General features: G+C 30.0%; 1 protein-coding gene across 1 annotated transcript; it reads right to left on the bottom strand.

The window, feature by feature from the left end:
- Positions 1–4741: 4741 nt before the first annotated feature.
- Positions 4742–7437, bottom strand: LOC108318753 (myb family transcription factor EFM). The gene is made up of 4 exons (XM_017556372.2): positions 7036–7437; positions 5875–6483; positions 5543–5619; positions 4742–5345 (listed from the first exon to the last, which is right to left on the bottom strand). The coding sequence occupies exons 1-4, from the start codon at positions 7223–7225 to the stop codon at positions 4872–4874; spliced, it is 1350 nt and encodes a 449-aa protein (XP_017411861.1). The 5' UTR covers positions 7226–7437; the 3' UTR covers positions 4742–4871.
- Between the last annotated feature and the right edge of the window lie 12595 nt (positions 7438–20032).

The following is a 20032-nucleotide window of genomic DNA, read 5'->3' as shown; positions in this document are numbered from 1 at the left end:
TTGTTGTTAAAAATTACTAATAGATTTTGACCATTAGTAATTATCGATGAATTTTTTCTATTCGTCTGTAAATTTTACTAATAAATTACTTGTTTTAGGTAAGTCATCGACAATTTTGATTTACCAATGAATTTTGGTGATTATCGACATTTTTTCGATAATAAATTTATTTTCTTCTTTGATTTCTTAATTGATTAATAAAGCTTTTTACATCAATTGACTTAGGTCAAATATGCTAAGACGCTCCTTTTTCATTAAATGGGATGTTACCAAGCATAAAAAGTGACTTTCTACGTTAAGTCTAGGTTGATTGATCTATAAAATTTCATCTTATTTATTAAAATATCATTCCACATTTTTACATCAAAGTTTTTGCCAATGGACATAGAATTATTGTAACATATATTATACATTTTGCATGAGTTATAATTATATAGTAACAAGTAACCTTTAGAAGAAGAATTTGAATATAATTCTCAAGGATTTTTCTCACTAATCACTAGATCGTGTGAAAAACATAATTTGATGATAAAAGACAACACAAGTTTATACTACTTTACCCACAACTCTTTTAGTTATATTTAACTCTTCCTCAAGTCAAAACTTAAAGATTTCAATAACTAAAACTTGATTACAAATGAGTATACAAATCAATTTTGGTTGGATTAGATACACAAATCACTCTTACTTATTCATTTGTAATCTCCTCTTGGATTAAGAATTTAAGTATAATAATTGTCATTCAAGCTAAAAAAAGGGATAGTTTGATCTGATGAGAGAATAAACACTTAACTTCCTATAAGATGATAAACTTCATAGCATGACACTAGTAAAAAAAGCATTTTTTTAACGCGCTATATACACCTCGGTTCTACTAAAACCGAAGCATATAAAAACGCGGTGGCATTTTCGTAAATATTAAGTGATTATATGCCTCGGTTATATATTAACCGATGCCTATAAACTTTACTATCTCGAGTAAAAGGCGAACCGAGGCATATTTAAATCATTTAGGCACCGGTTCTCTGACTGAAAGGCTTTAGGCACCGGTTTAAATTTGACCGAGGTAATACCCTGAAATTAGGCACCGGTTTAAATTTGACCGAGGTAATATCTAAGTTAAAATCATGAATTTCTCTCTTGCACTCGCACTCTCGCACTCTGCCCTCTTCCCTCTCGCACTCTCGCCCTCTACTATCTGCCCTCTCTGCCCTCTCGCCCTCTCGCCTTCTCGCCCTCTCGCCCTCTGCTCTCTGCCCTCTCACCCTCTCGCCCTCTGCTCTCTGCCCTCTCGCCCTCTCGCCTTCTCGCCCTCTTGTGTCCAGTTTCTCTTCTCCACCAAACCCCAACATCAGGGCACGCCACAAGCCGCCGTTCAACCCTTGCCGCAAGCCGCATTCATCCCTTGCCGCAAACCGCCGTTCAACCACGCCATCGGCCGCAAGCCTTTCATCGTCACGGTAAGCCTTCTACACTCACAGATCTAAACCCTCCGTTAGGGTTTCTTCTCCTTTTCACCATTTCCCTTCGATTCCACTGATTAAAACCTTGTTTTCACCGTTAGAAACTTTTTCCACCGATTAAACTTTGATTTACACCAATCAATCGGTCCAGAATAAGTTTCCTTTTTCTTTTAGGGTTTCTAGGGCGGAAAAGGGCTTTAAGGGGGCGACGGCGGCAGTGGATGGAGGTTTGCGAGCAGTGGCGAGGCTGTTGTTGTTGGGGTTGAGGAGGACGAGACGTTTGCAGAGGGATGCGGGACAGAAGCCGGTGAAGGCTTCGTTGGGGTGGCGGGGCAGGAGGTGGAGGGACGGCGGGCCTGCGGCGGTTGGGGGACGAATAGAGAAAGTTGGCTTTCTGTTTAACCATGTGCGAAGAGGAAGAAATTTGGCTTCTCTGGCTTTCTGTTTCATCTCTGAGTTTCTTCTGTTGTAATATTGCTTATGAGTATGTAATTTTGCTGCTTCTGTAGAGAGAATTTTGACATTGATGTTGTAATTTTGCTGCTTCTGTTAAGAAATTCTTGTTTGTTTTAGATTTTTGAAATGAAATTGGGAGAAATTTTTGGATTGTTTGGCATGACAGTATAAGAATGAATGAACTGAGTTTTGTAATTTGACTTCTTTCAATTTTAACGTTTTTCAGTCTGGTTCTGGGTTTGAAATTGGAATAATTTAAGGATGCAAGCACGCAAAAAAAAAGATCCTACTACCTCGATTTAGGTTCTAACCGAGGCAGTAAAGACAGATAAAATAACCCGGTCTGGAACCGAGGCAAAAAGACTACCACTTTTTGCCTCGTCTGAATATGCCTCGGTTCAAAAACCGGTGCCTATGAGTGAAATTAATCGGTGTCGTATCCTCTTCCTGCACTAGGGATGAAGAAGTTAGAAATCTATCACATCCTACAAAAAAACACACAATTTTCAAAAGAGAAATAATATATAATATCATTATTGTTCTATACTTTTATCGTTTAGCTTCTCGGTCTTTATATAAATATTGAAGTATGATCACTGTGCTTGAGAAAAATTCTCAAGATATTTTCTCTAAGTTCATGATAACATAGTCATGTAATCTTTGTACAAAGATATTTGGTATTGCATTTGTTGGTAAGAGTAGAATCGTCATACAAAAGGTTTAGATTTCTTGAAGCTGAGTAGATATAGTAACTTTGTGATGACTGTATGGATAACGACTAGAATAGGAATTTTATGTTTTGTATTAGCCTTTATATTGGTCACATTTGTATGTTTCTATGTTTTATAGTTAGACACTTTTTCTTACATTAATTTTATTAGTTAATTAAATGACTTATGAGCTGAATTAGTGGATGAGCCAAATAGTTTTGGTCTCTGATACAAAGACTTGTGATAACTTTTGTTCACATGAGTGAATTTTAATTATTGAAAGAAACAAATGATTCTTACTCCTTCCTCTTATTCCATGCTTTTTTCTTCGATCCTTGGAGTTTCCTACCAGGATTTTTGGCATCTCATGTAGACCCAATTGGAGGTTCAATTAAGGCCAATGCCAATCCACTTCTATCTCTACAAAATTAGACGATTATTATAACATATCTACATTTTTTACAAGACTAAGAAGAAAGAAAAAAAATTCTACTATTCTATTCTCTAAAGTAGTGATGTTCTTTTTCAAGGCTTCATCTTCTTTTATCCTCTTAGCCATTGTCTTTGTTAAGAGCCTAATGTTTAGTTTCATAAAGATCCTCCGTCATAGGGATGAGAATAGTAGGAAATAAAGAAGCAAGTAGAAACATGAAGTCCATCAATCCTATTATAGAAGCTTCAATTTTCAACTAGGATGTGATAAAGTCAAGCAGGGAAAGTCAAAGAAAAACAAAAATGTTATAACAAAATCCAATACATCCCAAGTTTGTTTTGATCAATTACTTACAATACAGTGTAAAATGTATTTTATAAACCTTTTAGACCAGACATAAGTATTTCTCATATTCGATACTTTGCGTTCTCATAACTTCTTATGAAGCAAAAATCTTGGACAAAAGACATTGACATGTACTTTTAATCATTCATAAATATGTGTTGAATCTTTTAATGTTTATTATTTGTATGCTCAAGATGATCGCTTCTTCATTCTTTCAAGAGGACGCTTACTGAAAATTATTTTCAATTATGCATGGTCGTTGAATAGATGACTTAACTAGACTAAGATGAAGATAAATTGGGTTTAAAACATTTTTCCAAAAAATAAAATTCTTTCTTTTACCACAATAAAATCATTAAATAATAACTAAATTTAAAAACAAAAATAATTAATCATTATATTAACTAAATTATATATCATTTTATAAACTAAAATTATTGATATATAATATAGTCTCTATTATTAATAAAAAATTATAATTGATTTAGAAATTGCAAGTTAATTCTATTGATTCTAAATTATTCTCTCCTTTTAAACAAACAAACACATACTTTATTATTATAAAAAAAATCAATTAATTCAACTTTCATGTTAAAAAAGCCAACGAAAGCAAGAAAGTGCAACTAAGACTTAAGGTGGGAAAAAAAAACACTTCTTTACTTTCGGTGGTTCTTTTATGGCCCATTCTTTGAGAAAAATAATAAATGGACGAAGACCAGCTTCAACCAGATCTGTGTCGGAATCTGGCATTTATCGTGCGTGGTGAACGCCTTATCCTACTCAGAAGACAGAACACAGTACTAAATAAAGAACGGAAAAGACACAGTTAAGTAGTATAAAACTATTTTACCATCCTTAAATTCCAAGAATTCATCCATCAATTACTTGCTTTCATTTATTACCATTCTCATCATGTTGCCAACCTTTTGAAGATTCACGTGGTAGCCAAGTGATTACCCAATATTACGTAAATATCTGGTTTTTTCGCTTCATTTTACATAAACTTTTCGTGAGTCTTTTGCAGAAACACAAATGGATTCCAATGCCACCCAACAAAAAGTAAAGAGAAATATTCGTATAAATCATTTTGGAAATTGGTCTAATTAAAATATTGATCAGCAAGCTGGGACCAACGGTTTGTGAGTGTTATGGCCATTACCATAGTTATCAACAAAATCAAAGGGCAAATATATAACCAAGAGTAGAACAAAATGCCAAGAACCATGGAAGAATTCTTCATCTCAATGTGTTAGAATCGCCTATTCACACAAAGCGAAACCAAACAGAAGCATACCATGCAGTTACTTTACAAACAGGAAAAAAAAAAAACTCTGAAAAGTTCAAATTATGAGGATATATTTTCCTTCAAGTTACTTCGATTCACTCTTGTTAAGATTAAAATGATCAAAGTAAAAAAACCCTAGTTCTAAGAATAATAATTAATACACAGTGACCACATAAGCCCTAGAATCTAAGTGTGATCTCACTCCCAGTGCTGTCTTCCCCTTCTTGATCTCTCAGTGCAGCCAAACCTTTCTTCTCTCCACTTCCTTTCCAGCTACCACTCTCCGACTTCCCATCCTCGATGCTCTCAGATCGGTCGCCACCGCTCCGAACATCTGATTCTGGAGAGCTTTGGGTGTGTGGTGCTGTCTTGTACATGTGAAAATGGTGGTGGAGAGTGTGGTCGTGTGGTGGTGGCAACGGCAGTGACGGAGCTGAGTTGTAGAACTCTTGAGACATCGGGGTGGCTGCACAGTAGTGTTGCGGTGGCACGTGTGAGGTGGGATGTGGGCTGTAGAAGCTGGTGCCATCGGAGTGTGCGGCAGCAGTGGCATATTCCGGTGGCACCCAAATTCCTCCAAGGACTACAAGTTGTGGTGTTGGTGCTCCTGCATGTAGGCTTGGGCTGGGTCTTCTAGTGTGAAGTCTATATTTCTGTGACAAATTTCATCATGAAAATTGAGAAAGTGCCGTAAAACAGACAAAGGAACCATAAAAAGAAGAAAACAAAAGAAACAAGTTGGTTTCCAAGTGTATTGTGCAGAGTGATATATACTAAGTGTCAGTGAAACAGTGATAATTATCACAGTACAAAAACAAAGTGGATCTTTCATTCCTGTCTATAGAAGTACCTGGAGATGGCTTTTAACTTCATCATTGGTCAAACCGTCAACCTTCATCAACTCCCTAATCTGTTTTGGGGTGGCCACTGTAAAGTGACAGAAAACAAAAAGGAAGAAAAAACACTTATGAGTGATTGCTGCAATGATTATAATTCGATTGCAGTAATGATTAAAATCATAATTACGTATATGATTATATAGTTATATATATTGATAGTTTTCTTTTTATCTTTTTTAAGCACTTGATATAAATAAAACAGACGAAATTTAAAATGAAAGGAACAAATAAAATGAAAAAAAAATATTTCAGTAGAGCAGAGAAATAAACTAATTTATCATACCTTGAGATCCACCAAGCATTTGAAGAGCATTAACAAATCGACGGTGCAAGTCCGGTGACCAACACCTTCTTGCTTTCCGGCCAGTAGTGTTAGTTGTGGTGGTTGTAGTGTTAGTTGTTTGTGCCTCGGTTGCAATTGCAGCAACTTTTCCCTGATCAACAATCCCTTCAAAACTCCCACCTTTGCCTGAATTCTCCCTTTTAGAACATTTCTCTGTCTCTTCACATTTCTTCACCTCCATTTCACTCTCAGAACAGGCAAGGCCTAACTCAGGAAGATCCCCTATTCCTTGGCATGAGTTTCTTTCTTTTGAGAATGGTAAAAAGGCTCCTCCATTCCTATGTTCTAGGGCTAGCCTAGGGCTCACGCTAAACCCTGTATCAGCACTTTCTTTTGGTGATGTAATTGTGGATTTTGGTTTGGTTCCTTCGCTTGCCTGGCTCCATAGCTGAGCTGATGTCATCCAACTCGCCTTGTCTGATATGTTTGATGCCTTCTCAGTGCTTTCTTGAGAATTTGGATGCTTTATGGGTATGAATTCTTCCAGAATTGGCCTTGTACCTTGGTTTGATCTGAAGTTCTGTAGCTGCTGCCTTGAAGCATCCACAGCTACGCAAAAAGTAGAAGAAAAATTAAGATTTTTGTTTTGCATTTCAAACGATAAAACTATAGACTAAAGGTTGTGTATTCTAATAAATACAAAATAATAAGAGAAATTATATGATACCCTAGAAATTTAAAGGTACTACAACTACATATTGAGAAATTATCTCTTCTTTTTTTCTCATGGTGTGGGTTGAATTCGTTTAATTACTGCCCCCAAAAAACAACTATACCCTAGCAATAAGAAAAATAATAAAGAAAATATCTGTCTCTCACTTTTATACCAGAAAGCAAAAGCAAAAGAAGAAAACTACTAGAAAGAGAGGAGGAGGTGGAAAAAAATGGAAGACCTAAATATTAAAGGCAGCATTCGTAAGATGAGAAGAAAAGAAATGAATATATTAATTTGTATAATATTTTCATCATGGGGTGGTTATGAAAGAAACATCAGGGTTTAGGACATTGTGTGTTTTAATTGGTTGATTGGAATTTTGTAACAGTGAATGATGTTTGGTTTTATCTGTGTGGTAAAAGATGGTGATTGGTTGAGAGGTGTACCGTTGGTGAGGAGTTGCATGCAGAGAGGAAGCTCGCGCTTGAAGGCATCAATCTTGAGACGTTCTTCCTCTAAGCGAGAAAGAAAGTCTTCGAGCTTGTAGGTCTGATCAGTTTGGTCTGCAAAGGATTTCAGCAGTGTGGAATAGGTGTAGGGCTTGTACTCCATGCTAAGTTCTGCTTGAGATGCCATCTTTTCACGTGTGACTAAGGATAACGAATGACAAAAACTGTTTAGAAGGAAGTGTTCATGACAAAACTGCAGGAAGTAGGAACAAACAAGAGGAAAAGAGGGTGTTTGGCCTCTTCCTTTCTAGGGCAAGTGGGGGAGAGAGAGAGAGATAGAGAGAGAGAGAAAAGGAATGTTATGTTGTTTGTGAACACAAGAAGGATCGAGGGGGGATCGTCTTCTTTTTAGGAGTGAGTTCAATGGAATAAAGCAGGGTTTAGGAGAGAGAAACAAAAGAAGAAAAAGTAAGAGATAAAGAAGAAGGATGTTACTAACATCCTTAAAAATAATAATAAAGAATGAGAGAAGTGATGTGAGAGAAGGAATCAGAGAATCTGACAACAGAGAGTCTTGTGCTAAGAGCCTGGTTTTAGCACAAGTTTGAGTGTTATTGCATTGATTCAACATCAACAGAAACATTATTCTTCTTGTTACTCGTATTTGTTCCACTTTATACTCCATATTCTTTCTTTCTATCCTCATCTACCTCCCTAAATTTATCTTTCTATTAATGTTTATTTTATCACACTTTCTATTCATCAATTACCCTAAAGAGAAGCTAGGTATGTGAATACACCTTCTTCGTAAAGATTTCTAATTTTAAATGAAAAAAATAATGTGAAAATAATAAGTAAATGTGTTTATTAAATGATATGGGGTTGATAAGTTGATAAGTGATCGGTTGTATTAAATGTGGACTTAACAATATTAATGTGGTAGATCTAACTCTTACACATTCATTCTCTTTAGGACTTGGTTCGAGGATGACTTCTATCGTAAATATTTAAACATGTTTTTTCACATGTGGCCAAAAGAAATGTTCATACAAAAGTTATATGGTTTTAAAGACTGATGGGTGCATGTGTTGGAAGTTCCACATTGACTAAAGATAAGGCTAAATTATAATATATAAGTGAGGTGCAAACCTCACCTTACAAGTCGATTATGTGGGGTTGAGTTAGGCTTAAACTCACTTTCTAATAGCATGAATGAAAATATAGAGAAAAGAGAAATAACACATCTCATTTGATCTCAATACAAGAGAAACTTAAGTCACTACAAAGAGGTCTTACTACAAGAGTTTCAAGAAAGAAAAAAATAAAGAACAAAGAGCTTACAAAACACTTTCAAGAATATGGAGGAAGATATACAAGAAAATAAACAAGAAGTTTGATAACACATTAGAAAAATAAATAATTCTTGTAATCTCTTTATAAATAAAAATATAAATAAGATAGTTTCAATGTTTTATAATAGAAATAAAGCACAAGTAGTTTGGTTACAAGGATACCAAGGACTGACAACTTAGGAGAACCAACCAAATATTGTCTTTCAAATTTCTCAAACATATGCCTATATAATCATGTAAGAACTTCACTGTAACAACTTGCAAGAAATGAATACACGAGTCTTGAGCTTTTTTCTCCTTTTGTAACTTTAAGAGATAAGTCCTTAATCTTATAATCTTAAATTTTTAAATTCATGGTGATTTTTCTTTACATTTATCTTTCTTAGGAAAATGATATGTTCTTCCTCTTCATTCCCTTCCATATTTGTGATTTCTTTTTCATTTTTTGTTTCAAAGAATCAAACCTTGACACTTGTATAACTTTGGTTAAACTCGTGTGATTGTTTTCAATTCCAAATATATCATGTATTATATCGAGAATATTTTTCATCTTTATCTTGAATTGATTTGTTCTTGAGTTCTTAAACTCATACTCCAATGCTGAGAGAAACATAAGACCATCTAAGGTGAGAAAAATCCATTTACACCAATTAAATCGCGTGTTCTTGATTCCCTAAGGCCCTGTTCTTTTGAGTGGATTTGAGAGGATGGATTTGAGGGGATTTGAGAGGATTTGAAGATAATTTTTTTTGTCGTTTATTTGAGTGAATTTGGAGGTAAATGAGAGTGAATTTGGAAATAAAATTTGTAAGAATTAGTATAGAATTGTATGGACATGACAAATTAAAAAAAAATTATTTTCAAATTCACTTTTATTTACCTTCAAATTCACTCAAATAAACGACAAAAAAAGTTATCTTCAAATCCCCTCAAATTCATCCTCTCAAATCCACTCAAAAGAACAGGACCTAAGACTTTGTTCACTTGAATGGATTTGGGGGAGAGTGATTGAATGAATTTGAGAGGATTTGAAGGTAAACTTTTTGTTGTTTATTTGAGGGGATTTGGAGGTAAGTGAGAGTGGATTTGGAAGTAAAGTTTGTGAGAATTAGTGTAAGATTTGATTGATGTGACAGATTAAAAAAATTTACTTCCAAATCCATTCTCACTTACCTCCAAATTCACTCAAATAAACAATAAAAAATTTACCTTCAAATCCTCTCAAATCCATTCAATCATTCTCCCTCAAATTCATTCAAGTGAACAAAGTGTAAAGGAGTAATCCTTCAAGAGGCCTTAAATGATCAATTAGTGTTGTTCTTAATACTTGTTCACAAGTTTATACCAATTTATTTTTGTGTGTTAAACCCATTTGATGAGTTCTTAAATGTTGTTTGGTTATAAGTAATTTTTTTATTGATCCTACCTTTCTAAGTTCATGAATTGAACCTTACCAATCCAAGAAGGATAACTAGGGGCATGATGTTTACATAAATAATTTTTTTCCTTGTATTTTGTTGACTCCTAAAATGTAACTTGTTCTTTATTTTTCTAAAATAAATTCAAATAGTATATTGTATTATTATCAAGCAAAAAGAGTTACTCTACTAAAATATTGCAAGCCAGAAAAACTACAAGAAAATATCATATTATTAACCAAAAAAATTATTGATAAAATAATATTTACAAACAAATTTTATTTATAGAATAAAATTCATTTGTAAAATATAATTTACAAACAAATTTTATTAACAGATTTTAAGATTTTAATTATCGACGTAAATATCGGTTGACAATGAAACCTTTAATCATGTTATGGTAAAATTTGTTGACAAATTCATGGACAATCACTTTTTTTAATGTGTTGGTAAATTTGTCAGTAATTGAATTTATAGAAAATCTATTGATAAATTTGCTAGTAATTGTATTTTTTTAAAATATTTGGTAAATCCATTAGAAAATGAATTTTTTAAAATCTATCGATAATTTCGTTAGTTAATATGTCTATAAAATGGACAATTTTTCCACCAAATATGACGAAATATTTATGATAAAATAAATGGAGATAGATGAGAGAAAAGAGAAGAAAAAAATAGAAAATGAAAGACAAGAAAAGAGAGGAAGAGGAGGAGGCAGTGGTAGTAATAGTTGTAATGATTGAGGAGAAGGAGGAATAAGAGAATGAAGAATAGAAGAAAGAGGATGAAGGACAAGAAGGAGAGAGAGGAGAATGAGAAAGAGTAGAAGAAAAGAAAAGGAGAAAGAGGAGGAGGAGAAGAAGAAAATGAGGAGCCAAAGGTGTTGGATGTAGTGGTGAAGGTAATGACGAAGGAAGAGGAAGAGGAGGAGAAAATGAAAGAAAAAAAAAGAGAGAAAGAAAAAGAAAACCAAATCATGATATTTGTCATGAATTTTATTGAAATAAAAAAATTGTTGACAATTTTTGACGATGTTTATTGAAGATAATTATTAATAAAAATTTTGTCATCGATAATTATCGACTTCGTCGATAAAATTTATTGACGAGTATTTTATTGACGAATTTTTGATTGTCGACAATTTGGCTTTATTGATAAATTTATGATTATCATTATCATTAAATCTGATTTGTGGTGAATGGAAAATGTAATAACAATTTAAGCCAAACAAAGAACAATGCGAGTTTTGATCATGGAAGATATTAGACGAAGAAGGAGTGTGCTAAAGGTGCAATACGTAATACTAGCATGAAAAATATGATAAAAAAACATAAGATAAGATGTATGGAGCTCATTCTAGTCATTAACCTATATCTAGGTTTTAATTTAAATTTGTTTTACCTCATTTCTTTCTTTCCAGTAATTCTTTGTCAAGGTTGATCTAAATGGCTATATATAGACATCCCCTCTCTTTATACTAATGCTTTAGAAATTAATTAGAATTTGAGATTTGAGATTCTTGGAAGAGTAATTTTCTACTTTAAAGTCTTATATTATACTTAAGTGGTGATTTTTTTTTCTTGGACACTTATTTTTAAGTTCATTTTGAGATCAAAACATCTAAAAGATCATAATTTAAATCAATTATCAGATATCACACACACACACACACACACACATATATATATATATATATATATATATATATATATATATATATATATATATATATTGCATTAAATCTCTAATATTCGTATACAAATTAAATTGGGGGATTTTTAAAATTGAAACACAAAAAGAGATTGAAAATGAAAACAATTGAAAATGAAAGGTCAACCGTATTAATTAAAATTCGTCTTATCATAGTTCTCTATATTTAAATCTAAATTTGACTAATTAAACAAAAACCATTGAACCATAAATATGAATAAAGTTAAAATATTATTTAACATAATCTATTAAATTATCATTTCTAATTTGATATTTAATATTAAAAACACAAATTAATATCACATAATGCAAAATTGAAATTGAGGAAAGAAGAACAAGCTCATAATATAAAATTATCGGTGCATAACTCACTTCAAATTATATTTTCTTGATTTGTGAATTGAACTTCAACGATTTATTCTCCATAGATAAAAAATGAAAAACAATAGGACAATTTGGAAATTAAGGGAAAAGAAGAAGAGACGATTCTAAAACTACAAAACTAAACAATAAAAAAACTAAACCAATGAATATTGTCCCCATATTAGAACTTAGTTAATCTATATACAAACTCTTTAATCAGTTCCAAGAGTTGGTTTAGTTATGATCTCTAATTAAGTTCATAAACTCAATTAAAAAATGTAACCTAAAACTAAGAAAAGCATAAATTGGTTGTTTTTACGTTGGTCTTGGCTTCATAGCCAGTTGTGTAAAGAAAGGTAGCAGTAGAAGAGGATTCTCCATTGTTGTTCCTTTACCACTCTTTTAGAGGCTCGTGCGTTGTGTTCCCTTAATTTACAGTCATAGAATTGGAGCTAAGATATTCCTTTCTTGTTTGGAAATATTATATTCTATTTCAGAATTAAATATTCCACTTTTTCTCTTTCAATGCAACGAAATTGAGGACAATTATGCAACTTTTGGACTGGGAGAAAGTTGGAAGGTGGATTGATACTAAAACTTACTTTGAATATAATATATATGTGTGTGTGTGCTTTCTCTCTTTATTCAATTATGTATAATTTATGGTATATGCTCTCCCATCTCAAAGTGGTGGCTATTAAATAATCATGGCAGAATCATTAATAACACCAATTTGTATACCTTGGTAAGGACACCCATAAGTACAACCTTGCCCTACACATGCCCAACACCCTTTTCTACCCTATCAAACCATTTTAATCCATAACAACTAAATTACAGATTGAATTTACTTTTCTTTTCTTTATAAAAATTTTAAAATATTTTCTGTATTTAGTTTAAAGCTCTAATCTTAAGCTGTAACTTTAAAGTATTTTTAAGTCAAGTAAAAAGTACTAAAGGAAAAAAAAAAAGCTTGTGTGGAGGGATCTGTGTCTTGCATGCGGATTAATTAGAAGAGTGTAACTGGGATGAAAAACAGTGGAAAGTAGGAGATTGCAGAAAACGAAATTTTTTAAAAATATAGTATTTCTTTTTATCTTTCTATACCCAAATAGTATACTATCTCAAATAATTGTTCAAATAACACTGATGTTAAATAATAATATATAAATAATATGATATACTATATCAGTTGTTAAATATTTATATTAACTAAAAATAAGATTAATAATATATAATTAAGTGTAAATTTCACTTTATTTATTAGTTTTGTAAAGTTTAGAATTTATTAACATGTATCAAACATGAATTAGAATTAATCCTAACAAAATTGATTTTAGGTTGTTATCAAAGAATTTGTTATTTGTTAGATTTATTGTATCATTTGTTATTGAATTACTTATTATTGTCTAATTTTTTGTTCAAAATATATATGTCACAACGTAAAAGAGTGTTAGATATCTTATATTGACTAATAAAGTGAATTTATAAAATATAAATGACAATAAACCTTACAAGTTAAATAAAATTGAATTAGACTTCAAATTTATTTTTTTAAGAGTTTGATTTTATGATCTATTAGAACCGAATATTTAATATTTAACATGAATGTAGGTTTATTTTTCCTTCTCAAACTTAATCTAAAATTTTATTTATTCAAAATTGAAGGAAAGAAAATTTATATTGATTTTTAAATCCCACCCAAATGTATTGCTCAATTTGTTGGAAAAGCGTCAATCAAGTTATTTACTATAGCAGTTTTAGCTAAGAAATTTCAAATTACCTATGATTGCTAAAAAGTTTGCAACGCCTTTTATTAAACACTACCTAAATTTACCACTTACCCTAGTTTAGAAAAAGCATAGCAATTTTTTTTTTAAATATAAATTTTTAAAAAAAATCAGTAGGTGATGTTATCTACATCTTACGCGAAACTTATTCACGTCATCCTTTCCATACAACTTCACCTCAAGATATATTTTCTAAATTTTCTATTAATTTTTCAATTTTAGTGCTTATTTATTTATTAATTAGGAAGCTTTAGTTTATTTTTTAATTTTTTTAATTTTTGCTTCTTTTGGACAGAATGATTTTGAGGTAGAGTATGAGACTCATGAATCGAGTTGTTATCTTAAGGTGAACAGCTTCAACTTCTTAAGAGAAATAAATGATAGATTCACTTGTAGAATTATTTTTTATGCTGATAAGAATATTTAGATAGTCATTGTATGATAGTATAAGTGATAAAAAGGAATTCCTTGTGATCGTACACGGTACTTATAAGCTTCTTGCACTTAGATAAACTAATATATTTTGTTAATTGAAATCTTTCTATGGACAATCGATTATTATATCAAATCAATATATCTTAATTGTTTGTATGAAATTATTTTTTAAAATATCATTAACTCTAATATCTTGAGAACTCTCTTAGAGTTTATTGGGACTTGAGTCAGGAGAATTTCCAGATGAGTGGATACATTTATTTTATAAAATTTAAAAGTATTAACCATGTTTAACATTTGTAGATAAGCTAGCATTACTAAAGTATGCAAAATAAATTACTGTTTAAAAGTTTTACTTTTACAATTTTTAATCTCTAAATTTAATTTACATTTCCTTTAAAAAAATAATAATATATAATTAAGTTTATGAATTCCTATAGAGTTCCTAATGAATAATAATTTATAGTTTAATAATATTAAGGCACTAATAGATAAAAATTGTTTAAAATAAAGGTTAAATATATTTTTAATTCTTAAACTACACGAAATAATAATACATCAATGTCTAAAACTTTGATACATTTTTATTTTAAACTTAAAAAATAAATTGACATAATAATTTTAACCCCAACATTTTTTATTTTATTTTACAAATTAAATGTCAAATTGTATAAACAACTCAAATATCACATCAAAACGTTGTTTGACATGTCAACAAAATTTAATGCAATTTCATCAAAATAATTATAAATTCATTTTTAAAGTTCAAGAACTAAATTTGATCAAAGTTAAAACATGAACTAATTTCAATAAAGTTTACTATTTTAGATTGCTACTGAGTCATTCACGATCAAATTATGGTGTTTGGTTTGCTATAAAAGTAGAAAAAGTTATCCCTTGACTATAAGTTATGAGTTTTGGTCTAATGGTAAGTATTTGGTCCAATAATTGGTATCAAAACCACGGTCATGAGTTCCATTCAAATTGGGTCAATTATTGAGGGAGGAGGTTATATATTATTGGTGATATTAATTGTGATGACGTTTGTTATGCTCTTAAGTACAAATAGTTGTATCTTGACTATAAGTTATAACTTTTTGTCTAATGGTAAATATTCAATCCAACTCAATGTTCTTGCTCAAAAATTAAGGCTTAATGATTTCTTAAGATTACGATATCATTGTTATTATTTTGCACGTGGTCAATTACTTTTCTTCTTTGTAAGATCTTCTATATATAGATATTAGAATAAAAGATTAGAACTTTAGACACATTATTCAAGAGATCCTTGATATCTTTAATGATGACACTTATGTTTGATATCATCTTATAAGAAAAGAGGTGATGAACATTCTTTGCATATATATAAAATATGTATTTATGTATATTTAACTAAAGAATAAAAATGCTTCAAATTACATGTATATGTCTCTTATCCAAGAAAAACTTAGTAGATGAATATATATAGAGAAGATGGAGTTGGTCTATTGAGATTTAATGTTTATAAAATCATGTTTTTATATTTTGTTGTAAAACACTTAATTAAAATCAAATATGACCTATTAACAAAATCTAATATTTATGTTTGTGTTTAATTTTGAAGTTTTCTCTACAATATAACTTTTTCAAAGAAATGACTAGCTTTTAAAACTTGTAAAACCTAACTATATTTTTTCTAGATTGACATGTCCCAAAAGTTAAAAGTGGTTATAATGCAATAGTCAACATGAATAGAAAAACAAAACTAGAATATATATTTAGATGATATGGGATTTAACACAATTCACTAGTACAAAAACACCGTATAACATCGGTGTTTTTCGGCTTTTCCGGTCCAATTCGAGGTCGACATCATATCGGGAGACGTTAAATTGACGTCGAACATAGAACAAAAGCAAATTAGCGTCGAATTTTGTCAATATTCGACGTTAATCAATTTTTTTTTAATTAATTGTGATCCATTTTTGCAACTCCACAAAACCTGAAAAGCAGAAAAACAACAAATTTCAGTTTTTGGTATTTTATAAAGCATGAACTATGAACATGTAGTATAGTATCAACAACAAACAACAATAACAAACAAAAAGCAAGTTCAATCAAACAACAACAACAAACAGGTTCAACCAAACACCAACAATAAACAAGTTCAACAATAAAAAAACAAGCAAGTTCAACAAATAAGTTCTTCAAAACAAAAACGAAAACTAACCTTCAAAAGGTGGGTTCGTCAAAATAAAGTATTGCTACAAGTGAGAGAGAAAGTAGGATGTGCCTATGAAGGACAAGAACACGAAAATGATCGGTCATTCATTTGTAACAAATGAAAGTTAGATTATATGTGATGGTAGTCAAACTTTGTTTCAGAAAAGTTTGAGCAGAGAAGAGGATATCGCGCGTTAAGATAAAGTGAATAAATTTTCAATCTCCCGCTCAAATTTTTATTGAATTCACTAACCTTTTAAAGTCTAAAGCTGGGCATTCGACGTTTTATATCCTTTTGACATTTAATTCTACCGGAATTCGACGTCATATGTAAATACATTTTCACCTTCGCACCAATCATTTTTTAAAAATTTACCCAATATAACAAATTGACGTTGAATTGCAATTCTAGACAACGTCTAATAATTGCATTTATTTACAAAAATGTCATCGGTTAACTTTAGTTTTTCAGTGGTTGAATGTTGAAAGCATGACGTTATATACTATTTTTACATTAATGATTTGTATAATTTTTGTTAACTTTATAATTTATTTTATCAAAACTACATGTATCAAAGCTTATTATAACGAAATTTATAAGATTTCTCGTGTCACCAATATTAAAATCGTTTATATAGTACATATATTTTGTTTATATAGTTTTTTGTTTATGCATATACGTTGATTTCAGTGAAGGAGTTAATTTGAACTTTTTTTTTTGTGGGTGAAAATATGTGCAGAAAGTATTTATACTAACAGCACGAATTCTGGCAGCCGCACGTAATTGGATCGGTGAGTCTACCCGAGTCAGGTGGCCACTTTATTTGGTATTTATTAAATTAAAGAAAGCTAAGAAGCAAAAGAGGAAAAGTAGAGGAGAGTTAGAAAGAAAAGATAACGTGATTCTTAATTAAAAAATGAAAAAGGGAAAGTTTGTGTGCATCAAATTCCCTGTCCCTCTTCTCCTTCAAGCTTTCATTGCCATTTTCCTTCTTTCTTTATTCTTCTGTTTCAAAGGAAAAGCATAACAAAAATTTAGGTGAAAAAGAAGGCTAAGTATCCCTAATATTCCTCCATATCCTCCTATGAATATCCCTTTTATATGCTCCTTCTAACACTAACACACAACTCACCAACAATATTCTTTCCTTTCTATCATCTCCCATAAGGTACAAACTATTAAAGATTTAGAAGCTCTAAAAAAACTTAAAAATGACATTTTTTTAGATAATTTTTTACAATTTGAGATGTATATATATATATATATGTTAAAATTTTAAGTGTGAATGTATGTCCTACATTCGATAGAAATAAAAAAGTAGAACACTAAATAAGATTAAAGATCCATTAACCTTTTATTTTAAAGTTTTAGGTAAAAAATAATCAATCCCTTATATAGTTGAAATCATATCTTATTAGTGTTATATTTCTCTAATGACCTTCTCAATATACTTAATAGTATATATATAAATCTAGAGCACGAGGAAATGTGTTGAAAGTTTTACATTTATATATAAAACTAGTTTATAATATAAATATAAATATAAATATAATAAAATTAAGATAAATTAAATTTATTTCTTATGATATTAAAGTCTGAAACTTTGCGTACTAATATTTACATACAAAACTTATTTTAAAATCCTTTTTAAAATATAACTTTGTTTCCTAATATTTACACACAAAAATTATTTTAAAGTCCTTTTTAAGATATAAAGCAACAACTTTACTTAGTTTTAACGAGTGTGATATAAATGTAACTCATTTTGTAAAACATTACTCAAGAAGTTGTTTTCCTATATTTTTTGTTATTTTTGTGTTTATATTTTAATTACTTATACAATAAAGATATTGGATAGATATTGAGCTGGGCTGGTGGATATTGAGTGTTGAATTTTCGTTTATCTTTTTCCTTCTCTAAATGTATAATACGAAAAGTATGCCTTCCTATCTAATTTCAGAACAATTTTATCATCGTACTTAATATTTTCTAACAACTTAATAACAATATGGGCTGAGAAAACTTAACCACGAAATATAATTATGATATTTTGTACATATTTAAATACTAAATCAATATTTTCGATATTTCATTAATTGAAATGATATAGTAAAGCAACCCTCTTCATTTCTTTGAATTTAATATCTTTCTGTTTCTTAATTAAAAAAAAAAAACTTATGCTAGTATTAAAGATGTAATTGGAAAGCTGAAAAAAAATATGAAAATGACTGTTGTTGCGTTGAAAGGTTGAATTAAGAAAAGCAAAAGACTAACGAATAAGGAATAAATATGGAATAAAGAAAGTTGAAAGAAGGTGATTGGTACGTAGTGAGAGATTTATAGTGAAAGAAGGGTTCTAACACCTTTTGAATACACTTATTGGTCTTGTAAAGATTTTAAAAAATTGAAGAATATTGGCACTTAAATTAACTAATTTGTTTTCCTTTCTACCTCCACCCTGCAGGCAACATGTAAAATTTATAATAAAGTATAATTAGAGTTAAAATACAACTTGATTCTCAAACATGATTCTATGTGAGTTCATCATCTAAACAGGTGTGCAACTCACACTTATCTTTTCTTTTTATAAAAAATCCTCACTTTATTTCCCACCCTTTTCATCTTTGAATCTTTGTCATTTTATATAATACTGAAATTATTCTATTATAATGTCAATCAGAATTTTCATGGATTTATAGTTTAGTTTATTAATTATTTTATCAGCACTTTATCAAAATTTATATTTTACACTATATAAAATAACAATATATATATATATATTACAAATAATTAGGTTAGATGGAACAAATAATATTAAACATAAAATATTTATACTAATTAACTCAAATTTATAATCTAACTTTAGTTTTCTCTTATTATAAATCTTTGAGAGATTAATCAAGTTGATTCGAATGAATATATAACTCTTTGTAATTATTTTGTATTAATTTCTTGTTCAAGACTAAGATTTCAAAACAAGAAAAGAGAACAACTTAAGCTTACTACAATAAAAAAAAATAAATTATCAATAAAATTCTATCGATAAAAGAAATTTGTAAGTAAAACAAATTTTATTAATGAAATTTATAATTTTTTTTATTATCGATGAATATATATGTTAATATTGAATTTATTAGTAATATCCATCATAAATTATAACTTTTATTATCAATAAGAATATCTATCGTTAATGAATCCATTGATAACATTTGTTGGAAAATTCTGTTGATAATTTATAATATTTACTATAGATGAATATTTTTATTAATAAATTTTATCAGATAGATGGATGTCAATATTTTTGCTGCAAATTTTGATGATATATTTGTTATAAAATAATGAGAAGGAGAAGAAGGAGAGGAGAAAAAAAAAATATGACAGTAGAGGTGATTTTAATAACAAAGGTGACAACAAAGGTAAAGTATACAACAATGTAATGAAAATGAGAAAAAGGAGAAAAATGAGAAGAAAGAAGAAGAGAAAGAGACTAGGAAAATGAGTTGAAGGTTGTAGAATGCAACTATAATGATAGAAGAGGATGAAAATGATGAGGATGAAAAAGAAAATTAAATATATTTACTGACTATCAAAATTTGTTAATAACTATCAATCAATGAATATTTGAAGATCCCTAACTCTATTATCAAACATGAAAAGAAACATGGCTTACATTCCTCACATGTCTGTTGTCATGGTTGCCCAACAGATTCTTGGAACAAATTA

This window comes from Vigna angularis, chromosome 4 (assembly GCF_016808095.1).
Source record: "Vigna angularis cultivar LongXiaoDou No.4 chromosome 4, ASM1680809v1, whole genome shotgun sequence".
In the NCBI taxonomy this organism is placed as follows: domain Eukaryota; kingdom Viridiplantae; phylum Streptophyta; class Magnoliopsida; order Fabales; family Fabaceae; genus Vigna; species Vigna angularis.
The sequence above is the reverse complement of the archived record's forward strand: the minus strand, read 5'-3'. Positions and strand labels throughout refer to the sequence as shown.

Excerpts from the sequence above, each read along its gene's own strand:
- LOC108318753 (XM_017556372.2), bottom strand. The coding sequence starts at position 7,225 with ATGGCATCTCAAGCAGAACTTAGCATGGAGTACAAGCCCTACACCTAT. Across the intron at positions 6,484-7,035 it reads CATGCAACTCCTCACCAACG|CTGTGGATGCTTCAAGGCAG; the intron begins GTACACCTCTCA and ends CTTTTTGCGTAG. Across the intron at positions 5,346-5,542 it reads AAGTTAAAAGCCATCTCCAG|AAATATAGACTTCACACTAG; the intron begins GTACTTCTATAG and ends AATTTGTCACAG.